We start from the raw sequence: 12,241 nt of genomic DNA, 5'->3' as shown, positions 1-12,241 counted from the left end.
GCCAAGTTCATTACAGTGGGATCACTCTCACTTCCCTCTCTTAGCAAAGGGGGAGCAGCAGATCCTTTCTCAAGAGCAGTAAGAGATAAAACTAGTACTGGCAGTTCCCTTGCTTTCTTAGTCAACTAGTTTCTTGGTGGCTGCATTCTTTTAGTGGAAGAACTGGGGCTGGGGGATGAATCCACTGGGGCGTTCCTTCAGGATACAGCAATACACACCTTGCATATATGCCAGAGAACCTTACCACAGGCCAAAAGGAAGAGCTTCAGAAGCTTGTGCAGCACCTTGAATCATAAGCCATCATCTTCAGAGTACAGTTATCAGGGAAATAAGAACTGGAGGTGACCTGAGTTCCTGTTATGAAAACTCGAGTAGTGCAAGAAATAGATGGGGTTTAATGCTATTGAATCTTTGTGTGTGGATGTTACAGCTTGTCATTCTGGATGAGAATTGTGTAACGTGATCAACAGGCTCCTGTGCTCTGAAATTCTTTTTATGGGGGTCTTAAAATGCAATTCCATGGTAACACTGCTTTACACTGTGAAAATACAAGACTACAACAGCTGAAGAAAATCAGGATTTAATACAAGTCTAGAAGTAGTATGATACAGAATGCATAAATTGGGTCTTACCCAAGATATACACAGATAAATTTTAAGTGCCAGGCAAGATGTAATGTTTTTGTTCTGTGTTCATGTTTTTGTGCAGCTGAAAGTAGTCTGGTTCCAGGAATACAATAGCAGCCAAGAATATTCCAAGTGAATAGAAAACACATTTTTGACCAAGACTAGTTATTATAGGAGCAGTTAGGGGTGAGATTTTGTACTGGCCAAAAAATTTACACTTCTCATTTGAGGTTTTTGTCGTGTTATAATCTTGTTCAAAATCTAAACTTGAAATATAATTGTTAATGCAGCAAGGCATAATGGAGATCTGATTTAGGAATGCTGGAATCAAACTAAAATTTCTGCTCCCAGTTGAACACCTAAAATAAGTTACTACATGTGATAGTGAAGAAACATAAATACTTCATGCTTTTTAAATGGAGGGAACACCAATATTAATTATTCATCAAGTAGGAAAAAATTCAAAACTGTTTTTAAATTGACAAAGCCAGTGTTTAGTTCACCTAAGGACTTGCAGTTATTGGAAGATGCAACAATTCTCTATGAATAACATTTAGTTATGTTTCAGACAGTGTAGTAGATTGATGTAATGATGCCAAAAAGACTATTCATTTTTTTAAAGTGTCTGTGTCAACTCTAAATCTTATTCCCAAAACTCAGTTTAATGTTTTCCTGGTTGCAAGGATTAATAATGTTTATTGAAATATTTTATAGCTGCTTTGTGAATCAAACTGACAGAATGGTATAATTGACATACAAAACGAAAATGTCACCAAAAAGGAAACTTCAACTAAACAGTCATGAAACCTGTGCTGAATTAGAAAAAGGATGTTTGTGAGAGTTTGGTGCTTTAACACATAGTTATGGAAACAACAGAACGGGCAACAGCAGAAGTCAGATGCCTGTACAAGCAGGAATTTGTAACTAGGAAAAGAATTTCAGGGCTTGTCCCCAAACATTGTTAAAAAAGTCAGGCAAAGACCTCTCCAATCTGTGAAGTTGAAGTATGACTTTCACTGGAATCCACAGCAAAATATGCAGCTAGAAAAGCTTGTGTAGCTTCTGACACTTGGTACCAGACAGCTGGCAGCCAGTTGTGTAAGAGCATCAGATTATCTTCTGAACCACCCAGCAGCAGCTCACAAGATAATTTTAACATGACGCAATATTGGACTGTGTTTCAAGAAGCATTATTTTTCTCACTGTAAGGAAGTCACTGTGCAATGTTCTCTTGTTTGATAATGGCTGTATGGCTTAGAGTTCCTTTCTTCTATACTTCTGGTGTTGATACGCTGAAAGAGCAGTAACTTGGCAGAAGCTAAAGTCATATTCTGTTAAATCTGCTCTGTAGGCAAGTCGAAACTATTCTTTACAGTAGGACCTCTAATAAAGGCTGGCAGCTGTTAAATGTGTGGGTATCCTGGAGTTGATGCTGCAACCCTCTGCATCTGCTGCAGTGGAGGGAGTGTTGAGTTTCCTTGCAATGGTTGATAACTTTTCCCTGATCAAGTTCACTTTAGCTGAAGTAGGGCATTTTTGGCTCAAAATACACTGGGCTTTCCATGACTAGCAATCAGACTAGCCATCAATTTGATTTTTTAAATTTATGAATAATATTGTTTATTTTAAAAACAGCAGCCTTGCCTCTCTGCCCTTACTAAGTACAGCTATTCTTTTGTTTATCCATTCCTCCCCTTTGTTGCTCATGGCTCACATTTCCCCTTACACTGGTGAATTAGTACATTCCTTCTTGGTTGAAGTTTTGTCTTCATAATGCTTTAATATTGCTGCACTTCATTTTGTGAAGTGTCAGCTGAGGCATCACTGGCCTCAGTTGTACAATATTATGTTCATACAAGTTTCTCCTATATATTATCTTGCTAGGTAGATGTCTTCCTTATATCATTTTGCTGAGTTGGTGGGTGTGCAGGGTCCACTCCTCTTCTACTCCAGGAGTTTAGAAAAGTACTAGAGTCAGTCATAGAATTACCTGCATGATGGGAATTTTGGACCAGATAGCAAAGTCCTGGGATGTTTCACAAATAACCTGACAAAGATACAGGTCAAGTTAGTTCAAAGATGGTATTTAATGTCCATAGCTGAGCATTAGGGAGAGAACCATCAGTATGATTGCTGTAAAGAGAGGCAAGTAGAGCCGTTAATGTAGCACATGCCATGTTTTTATTTCTGCTTGAGCTTAGTGTGATACACAGTGGATTTCATGTTTTACCCACAATCTGGTTCACTTCTCTGCACTCAGATTCAGCAGCCAGACCAAGCCTCAAGGGGCAAGTAACCAGACCCACCAAACAACACTGGGGGTTTAACTTTCCTTTAATGACAAGACAATGGCCATACAATAGGAGCACAGTACAGAATTGCAACAGTTCTGCATACTCAATACTAAAGAAGCATCTGTGCAGCTCAGTGGGGTTTGTTACAGTCATGCACATAAATTAGGGTAGCTCCATTTATGCTTCTACACCAACTCTGATTTTCCAAATTATTTAAATTAATGTTATCTACACATGGTTAATTGTCTTGCCAGAAAGGACGTTTAGTTTTCTTTTGCTTGATACCTTGTATATACCAAGGCTCACATGTGGAGACATGCAAGCTCTGGAAAAGCTTTAGCTATCAGAATGGTACAGCTCTTTTTCTCTGATGCAGCTAAGAGATACCATCTTTTGAAGGAGTATCACTGAACATTCTCTGGCGTGGTTCAAGAAAGCCCTAATCTGGTGCGTTATCACATACAGTCTTTCTTTAGAACTCCTATAGTTCCCAGAGCCCCTGCAAGCTTATGTTACATAGTAGTAAGACACACCAAAGTATCGGTACCTTTCCAATTACTATCAGCACCTTCACAGGTATTAACTGCAGCAATGCTGTTGTAGCAGACTTAGAAATCTGCCCAATCTTTGTTCCCAGCTTATGTTTGTTTCTTCCACCTCAGTTCCATCACTCTTTCAAAATCAGTTCTGTCTTTTGCCTGAACACTAGAAGTATTCTGTTGCTGTAGCCTTGCCAGGAGAAATGAGGTAAAATAATGTGTTTTCATGAGAAAAAAATTGTTCAGGAAAGATAGTAAGTTTATTCATATAGCCACCATCTGTTCTTCTGCATTTCTGGAACTGAGTATAATTATGCACTGAAAAAAGGATTCTTAAAACTGGCTGATTTAAATAGGTTCACTCTCATTTTCAGATGGCTTTTGTCTTTCTTTTTTCTACCAAGTTCTTCAAGAAGAATTCACCTAATTGAAAAAAAAAGACACCAAAATGATTTGTAGGTATTTCAATAAAATAAGGCAGAAGAATACATTCTTATTTAACATGAGTGTTCTATTCTACAATACAATTGTTTTCACCAGTTATTTTATAGGAATTCAATTATATATAACAGCATTTCCAATACATAGAGCAGGGATCTAAAAAACTCTCAAAACTATAACCCAACACACAATCCCTCCACTCCCAAAATCTTGATTTTCCTCCTGTCCAGTTTTATGAAATAGCACTGTTGCTTTGTGCATTACAACAGGCAGAAGTGAATTGATTTAATTAAAATTTAATTCCTGTTTCATAAAGTATCAGCAAGTTATAGTGAAACCTGCTATAAATCTTGTTTGAGCTATCATTAAAACAGTCTGAGCAGCACGGCACCCCAGATGAGTCTTCTCTGCTCCTTCCTTAGGAAAAAACAGGATGTTGTACGTACACAACAGTTCCATTAATATCAGCTGCTACTTCATACCCAGTGCTTTATCAGAAAAAGCACTGCCATGTCTCTAATTATTTTTAAAGCACTGTAAATAAATTCTGCCCGAAGCAACAAAATTGCAACACAAACAACCAAGGACCGTGTTGAACCCAGAAGCATCCAAGAGACAGAATGTGAAGGAAGACCTGAAAACTTGGTACCCTTTATCCTGCCTCACACATTAAGTATAGTACAGAATAGGTTTGGAAAAAAAAATAGGTTAAGCAGCACTGCAATTGTACAAATACTAATTACTGTCATACTGATGTATTTGGATGACCTACAGGAAATTGTGTAATTAATTTTTAAAATACAGGTAACTATATGAAGTGTCCTTGAGCTAAGGTGAGCTTTGTGGCACATTACTTCACTTTTAGTGAAGTAATTTTTAGTGAAGTTTTAGTTTTGTATAATAAAATGTTACATGCTAAATGATCCAATGCCTTTCAGTAATTTACCTGCTTTATAGGAAGAACGCACTAAAGGCCCACTAGCAGTGTAATGGAATCCAAGCTCATTTCCTACTTTTTCCCAGTACTTAAACTTCTCAGGAGTTATGTACTCTTCGACCTGGGGAAAAGAATTAATTTTGCTCAGGTATTAATGCAAAGGAAATTGCTATAGCTAGCATACAGTGAAATGGAATACAGTTACATTGCAAGATCAAAATTTTTCACTCCAAAGCTTTCATCAGTGAAGTTACAAACTGCATTTTTGCTCTGCTTTCTACCAAACAAATGTATTTTATTTGTTTTACCTATTTAGCTGAAAAGTTCAGAATTTAATCTCTAGTTGTTGCTTTATCATTTTCTTCAGTCTGTTTCTGAATGGTGCTTTTGAGCAAACCTTTTTTTCTGTCCAAGTTAGTGAAAAACCACAACAAACAGTCCTACAAATTTCTTCACTAACAGTTAACTCAGTGAAACACAGGAACAGAACAGAGAGCAAATTTCTGGACAGATTGCAGAAGCAGAAACTGGTGAATTTCCCAGCTGAAGTGGCACCATTAAGGGAGAGCCTGTAAGACAATGAAGGGGCACTGGCTTGAGCAATTATGTTTGAGACATACACTGAAGCTCTTGTTTTCCAGACTCATGCCTCAGCTCCAGCTGTCTCCCTGGCTAACAGCAGAAATTGGCACTGGGAAGTCTGCAGAAGATGGAAGGGGTTAGATGGCTGAGGTCATTTTTAGTGAAGAGCCCCTAACAGATAATCATTGTCAGGCTGAACAAGGAAGGAAATTTTTCCCAACATCTGCAGTTAGAGTAAAGTTGACTGTGCAACGTACGCACCGTAACTCTGCCTGTAAATTAAAGGTACTTTTACCTTCAGGTGACGTTTTGTTGGTTGCATATACTGTCCTAGGGTCAAACAATCCACATCTGCTTCCCGCAATACTGTAGAAACAAAATTCCTTGTTAGTGGCAGAAGGATCACAAGGAGAATCACGGATTTACCTGTCAAATTGAATCTGTAAGCTATAAGACAAAATATTTCAGAAATTCAGTCTTCTTTAACCAAATTTTTATTTTTCAATGGAAGTTGGAAACATTTCCTGCACCAGCAAACTGATTGGCATGTAGAGTCAAAGATGCTTACAATTCATACCTGTGAATTCTGGCATCTATTTCAACACCAACTTACATTTCATTGTGGAATATATTTGTTCGTCCGTCTCGCCTAGCCCCAGCATAATGGAGGTTTTGGAAATGACGCCGGGCTGGACCTCTTTAGCGTGTTTCAGCACACGGATGGACTGCTCAAAGTCGGCTCGGGGGTCGCGGACCTTCCTTTGCACATTTCCAGCACAAGGGGGAAAAACACGTGGCAGGGCACAGAGAAGTCAGAGACGCCAGGACGGGCGCGTTCTGCCAATTTCTGCCAAGCGGCAGAGCAGCGGTTGTTCGGCCGCCCAGTCGGACACCGGCACCGCGCCACCGACACCGGGACCGGCCGGGAACGGGAACGGCCCCGCCCCCCGCGGCTGGCCCCGCCCCCCCATGGCTCCGCCCCCCGCGGCTGGCCCCGCCCCTCGGCCCCGCCCCCCGGCCCCCGGCCCCGCCCCCCCAGAGGCGCTGCTCACCTCTGCAGCGCCGGCACCGTCTCCACGTTGTGGGCATAGACATCCAGCCCCGACAAGGCGACCTTCTGCACTGCTTTAAGGTCACCTCGGAAATCGGGAGTTAGGCATTCCACCAGGATTTTTGGATTCCTGAAAACGAGACAGAAGGAACACACGTTGTGGCGTTTTGTGGCACTGTTGTTAAAAAACTCAAGACAGTAAAAAAACCCCCAAACCCCTGTAACTGAAGACATGACACTCTAATAAGCAAAGCAAAGTTAATTCAGGATAATTCTAAACCAACCGGTTTCTACAAACACTTTACAACAAACTCGTGTTAACAAGCAACAAAGACATGTTAAAAAAATAATACATAAACAGTGCACATGAATGTTTGAGAGACTGTTGGAATTGCTTTTATACTTATTATTTGGCTTTTGCTGTATTTCAGCTCACATCAGTAAAACCAGGAATTTGGTTTATTTAAGATCATAGCTCCAAAATACAGAGGAGCTTTAATTCTGCTACTGGAATAAGAAGACTCTTGAGTCCAGAATCTAGTCTTGGTGTTTAGGAGCCTGATTTCAGCTCAGAAAAGCAGGTGGGGAAAACTGCAAAAACCCTCCAAACCCCAAGATACTCTGGACAAAGACTTAAATGAGGTTATACAAATGAATTCTGCAGGCAGGCAAGTGTGCTGTTGGACGGCATACAGGGTACAGATGTAGGGTGAAGGCAGCACAGCCAGGGAAAGCAGGAGGGTACAATCACAGACTTGGAAATGGCCACTGAGGCAAAATGAAAAACCATTTGATCACTGCTGAATGAGAAACCAGACTCCTTCGGTCACATGGTGACAGAGTTACCTAACTCTGCTGTGTTGGAGCCCAAGCTTCAGGAATGAAAATACCTTGGAAGAATGTATTCATTTCCTGATAAACCAACTGTCTGCTCAAAGAAAGAATCCAGTGCTTAGCTTTAAATAAGCCTGGGATGAATTGCAAATGCATCCAAATTCAAAACAGTTTGGGGCCATTCTATGAGAAAGATAAGGGAAAAAAAAAAAGGGGCCACAGACAGGCTATAGGCAGACTTTTGTATTTGCACGGCCCCTGGAATAACCCAGCTAAAGGAGCTTTGACCTACACGCAGCACCACATTCTAAAGTTTTAACAACAGTAATACATCAATGACACACCTTTCTTTCAGATGCCGGACTGTCTTTGCAAAGTGTTCTGCTCCACCATCAGGCATATCTAGAAGCATTTCAATTATTCAGTTAATCTTTCTGTTCAAGAAATGCATTTACTTACTAGCAAAGCAAAAAAAACCCCATCCGATTCAAACGTTAAATGCCAAACAATAAAGCAGTCAAACCCCAGTCTTGTCTCACCACTTATGCCAAGGGCTTACAAAAGATATCCTACCAAGCTTCTGCACAAAGTCTAACTGTGATTGTCTAGGGCAGACTTCAGATTTACCTGTCTACAGGTTCCCTGTCTCCCTGAGCACAGAATGGCTTTACCTATTTATGGTTCTGATCTGAAAAACAGTTGTACAAAAAATGAAAATTATTTATTAGTGCCCTTTTAAGCTCCTTTGAAGCCACTGGACTTTCCATCATATTGAACAGTTTTTACAATGGCTTTCCTCACCTATATGGTGTCACCACAAGGGAGCTACTGCAAGGAGCTACTTCCTTAGGAAAATGTAACTTTCAGTTTTGTTACATATCATATATTCTAGGTTTAGTGTTTAAAAGGAAGTTCTGTAATGGTATTGCATATGATTGTTTGTCTTTTTGCTATCCAAGTAATAGAGCATGGTGTATATGCATGCATTCTGCTAAAAATTAGTTATAAAATATTTAGTGTTGTAGTATTTATTGATGTTTATTGAGAGCATAATTTCTGTTGTATTTCACCAGACATGGAGAAATACTGAGAATATGCAGGAACTGTGCAAAGTTCCAGCACTGTTGTCTCCTTTAACACAGTCCTCCTGGGCAGCCGTGCAGATGACTGTTTCTGGGGGCTGTGTGTAGCCAAGGAACACCAGTGAGAGCTCAGAGCGGAGAGAGGAGAGCCAAGGTACGCACCGTCTCTGTCCACGGACGTCAGCACCACGTAGTCCAAGCCCCACTCGGCGATAGCCTTGGCTGTGTTATAAGGCTCCTGCGGATCCAGTGGAGGGGGGTTTTTGGCAGTCTTTACTGAACAAAATCTGCAGCCTCTGGTGCACGTGTCACCCATCAGCTGGAACATGAAAGACATTCCTACCTTTACACAGTAAACTATTGCTCAGCTGGGGAACAGCTGCATAAGCTACATCAGATAAATCCTAACAGTAAGCAAAAAACCTAGGACAGTGCTTTACTCTAAATTTATTGTAATAAACCCACTCCACTTCAGTAAAGATCCAACAATGGAGTACCAACAGCTCAGACATTAACAGAACACTTAGGAAATTGTTAATGACTTACCATAATAGTAGCTGTCGCCGTGGCATATTCCCCACCTCCCCAGCATTCTCCAATGTTGGGACAACGTGCTTCTTCACATACCTGAAGGTGAAAGGCTGTACTGTACCTGGATTTTTCCATATTATTTTTGAATATAATTATTATATTATTGATGGATTTTAATAGTAGCCTACAAACAAAACATAATTCCTTCTGTGATAAATGAGGTTAACAATTCCCTGCTGTTTTTAACAAGAACAGATAGGAAGAGAACTGCTTTCTGATATCCATCACCATTATTTTATCTACTTCAAAACTCCAAAAATTGCTCAGCCACATAACTGTCTTATTAAATAGCACAGACTATCATTAACATTAATATTTTGAATTTAAGAACTGATAAAATGTTCACAAAGTATGCAATTCATTAAAGCATAAAGAACTAAGAACTTAGTCTGAAAAAAAAAAAAAAAGGAAAAAATCCCCTCCATGCATTTCCACTGCTTTTTACTATCTGGAAAGTACAATTAATGAAATCTGTACAGTTTCTTTTCAAGAAAATCAAGTATTTAACTCTCAAATTGCGTGTGTCTCCATTAAAAACAGTTGCACATAGCATCTTCTAATCTCTGGTGATGTAAGTAGTAAACCCCAGTATTTAAAATGACAGTAGGAAAACACACTAAATCTGTTGGATTTACCCTTAGTCTTTAGGGGTAAAATTCACTGCTAGCAAAAATGATCAGCACTGGGCTTGGTTTCAGCTCTGAAGATCATGCAAGACATGATTTCTACCTGTCCTCCACAGAGAAGAATGTAAAATCTGCCTTACTTCTACAGGAACACTTGGTTGGTGCCAGACTTACCGTATGAAGATTTAAACTTCTCAAGGTATTCTTTAGTTTATTGTAGTTCTTTCCCATGGGAATCTTTGTTTTCAGCCATGGAGGAAGATGCAGCCTGAATAACACCAAGCAAACATAAAGATTAATAAACTACTTACACGGTAAGTTTTATTAACAGATTTGTTTTAATTTGTTACAGATCCCAACACAAGAAAGGTCCCTTGAAATCTAATGCAACTCAGCAATTAATGTTAACATCATTCATTGCCAGATCGGACGTCTCTTCCCTGTTCATCATCATTCCCACACTCAAGCATGGGAATTGTTGTCATTGAAGTGTTTAAAACTGTTCACTGTTCCAGAGGGATTGTGAACAGTGCCACGCTGGAGACTGCAAGCATAAATGGCAGCGGATACTGCACAACTATCCCAAAGTCTGATCACTCTATAACTGCAAATATGGGAGTTTAAACATTTTTTAAACTTAAGTCTTAATTTTTTGTTTTCTCTACCAGTAGTGCTTTTTCAACACATTCACCTACTGATGTGTATTTGTAATTTAATTACTGGCACTCAAGAACATACCACCAATTCTTCACGTTTTTTATGGATTTGAAGTTAATGACACTTGTCCTCTCTTGAATAATCCTTACATTTGCAACACACTAGGGTAGAATTTAATAAAGACACATAGCATACATTTTGTAGTTATTACTAAACATGCAAGATCATGCTGGGAAGCAACTAAAGTTGTTTAAAATCACTATTACCTTTCTCCTTTCACACGCTTTAAATTGCCTTTATACTCAGCCCATGTGCTCTTGTCTGACAGATCTCCAGAGACAAAGTCCTGTAAGTCTGGTCCATTTTGCAGGAACTCTTTTTTTTCCCCTGGCAAAGAACCTGATGTTCCATACTGGCTACACACATGGCTCCCTGACACCTAAAACAATCAAAATTGTAATTTATTTAGTAACAAACATGCTGGCATCATATACTAAACAACAAATTGCCTTCTTGCTGGTTAATGCATGCTTTGTGCAAGCATTTTCCCAACGGCTTTTAAGTTAAATGTATAATCCTCTTTTTATTTTAAGCTACATGTAACAGACTTATCTATCATAACACCACACGAAGTTATGCAGTGTAACACAAAATTCCCCTGTAGTCAGCACTGGGGAGGCCCCACCTCAAACCCTGTGTCCAGATCTGGGCCCCTCACTGCAAGAAAGACTTGGAGGGGCTGGAGCGTGTCCAGAGCAGGGCAGCGGAGCAGGGGAAGGGTGTGGAGCACAAGGCTTACGGGGAGCAGCTGAGGGAGCTGGGGCTTTCAGCCTGGAGAAAAGGAGGCTCAGGGGGAACTGACTGGTCCCTACAATTGCCTGAAAGGAGGTTGTAAGCCAGGTGGGGATGGACTTCTTCTCCCAGGCAGCCAGCGACAGGGTGAGAGGAAATAATCCTAAACTGCAGCAGGGGAAGCTTGGTTTGGACAGACAGGAAGAAATTATTGCCAGAAAGGGTGTTGGGCATTGGAATGGGCTGCTCGGGGAGGAGGTGGAGTCACCGTCCCTGGAAGTGCTTAAGGAAAGACTGGATGTGGCACTCAGTGCCATGCTCTGCTTGACAAGGTGGTGTTGGGTCACAGCTTGGACTTGACGATCTCAGCGCTCTTTCCAGCCGGAGATTCTGTGAAACAACACCGTGTGCGTTACTCCGGCTTCTGGGGGCCGCAGGAAGCGGCGTTGCCGAGGCTCCCGGTGGCTGCCGGGCGCTGTCCCACGGGAGCGGGGCCGGGGTTGGCTCTCTGGGGATGCGTGAGCCCGTGCGGGGCTGGAGCGGTCCGCCCGGGCTCTGCCCGCTGAGGGCCCGTCCCGCGCCACCGCCGCACACCCGCTCGCCACGGGCACCGCGGTGCGCCCCACAGCGTCTCCTCCTGCTCGGCCCTGCCGTATCGCAGCCCGCGCCCGCCCGGCCCGGCCCGGCCCGGCCCGGCCCGGCCCGTCCTGCTGCCGGCGGCCCCCTGGCACACGGCGAGACTCACCCGGGCCCGGCCCCGCGGCACCCGCAGCCCCCGGGCGGCGGCGGCCCCGCACCGGCTCTGCGGCAGCAGCAGCGACATGGCGGCGCCCAGCCCGATCGACGCGCTCGGCCGGCTCGGCTACTCTTGCCTATCGGACGGCTTCCTCGGCGCGATGACGTCACGGGCCCCGGAGCGGCTACAAGTACGTGATGACGTCATGCGCGGTCTCTTTTGGCCCTGTGCGCCGCAAGGTGCGGTGTGGCGGCGCCGCCGGGATCGCTCGGGATCACCGGGATAATCCGGGCTCATCCGCGGCGCTCGGCCCCCCGGCGCGCCGTCCGCGCGCGGGCAGCCCCCCGGCGCGGCGCCGGGCCCCGCCGGCGCCTCCTGGCCCGCATGTCGCGCGAGAGGGCCCGGGGCCGGCGCCTTCCCGGCAAGGCCCCGTTGAGGCCGCCGCGTTCCGGG

General features: G+C 42.8%; 1 protein-coding gene across 1 annotated transcript; it reads right to left on the bottom strand.

Moving 5' to 3' along the window:
* Positions 1–2,784: 2,784 nt before the first annotated feature.
* Positions 2,785–12,098, bottom strand: LIAS (lipoic acid synthetase). The gene is made up of 11 exons (XM_068188898.1): positions 11,798–12,098; positions 10,527–10,699; positions 9,778–9,871; positions 8,933–9,013; positions 8,549–8,705; positions 7,649–7,706; positions 6,472–6,600; positions 6,033–6,178; positions 5,715–5,785; positions 4,847–4,958; positions 2,785–3,882 (listed from the first exon to the last, which is right to left on the bottom strand). Exons 1-11 carry the CDS (start codon positions 11,873–11,875, stop codon positions 3,830–3,832), a joined length of 1,152 nt encoding a protein of 383 aa, XP_068044999.1. The 5' UTR covers positions 11,876–12,098; the 3' UTR covers positions 2,785–3,829.
* Positions 12,099–12,241: the final 143 nt, after the last annotated feature.

The sequence above is a fragment of the Anomalospiza imberbis genome, chromosome 4 (genome assembly GCF_031753505.1).
Source record: "Anomalospiza imberbis isolate Cuckoo-Finch-1a 21T00152 chromosome 4, ASM3175350v1, whole genome shotgun sequence".
NCBI lineage: Eukaryota > Metazoa > Chordata > Aves > Passeriformes > Viduidae > Anomalospiza > Anomalospiza imberbis.
Note: the sequence above shows the minus strand (reverse complement) of the source record. Positions and strands in the feature narration are given on the sequence as shown.

Bases quoted from the DNA above. Each gene is read 5' to 3' on its own strand.
- LIAS (XM_068188898.1), bottom strand. From the start codon at position 11,875: ATGTCGCTGCTGCTGCCGCAGAGCCGGTGCGGGGCCGCCGCCGCCCGG. The intron at 9,872-10,526 runs GTAATAGTGATT...GGTGTTATTCAG, and splicing joins AAGCGTGTGAAAGGAGAAAG to GCTGCATCTTCCTCCATGGC. The intron at 6,179-6,471 runs GTGAGCAGCGCC...AAATGTGCAAAG, and splicing joins ACGGTGCCGGCGCTGCAGAG to GAAGGTCCGCGACCCCCGAG.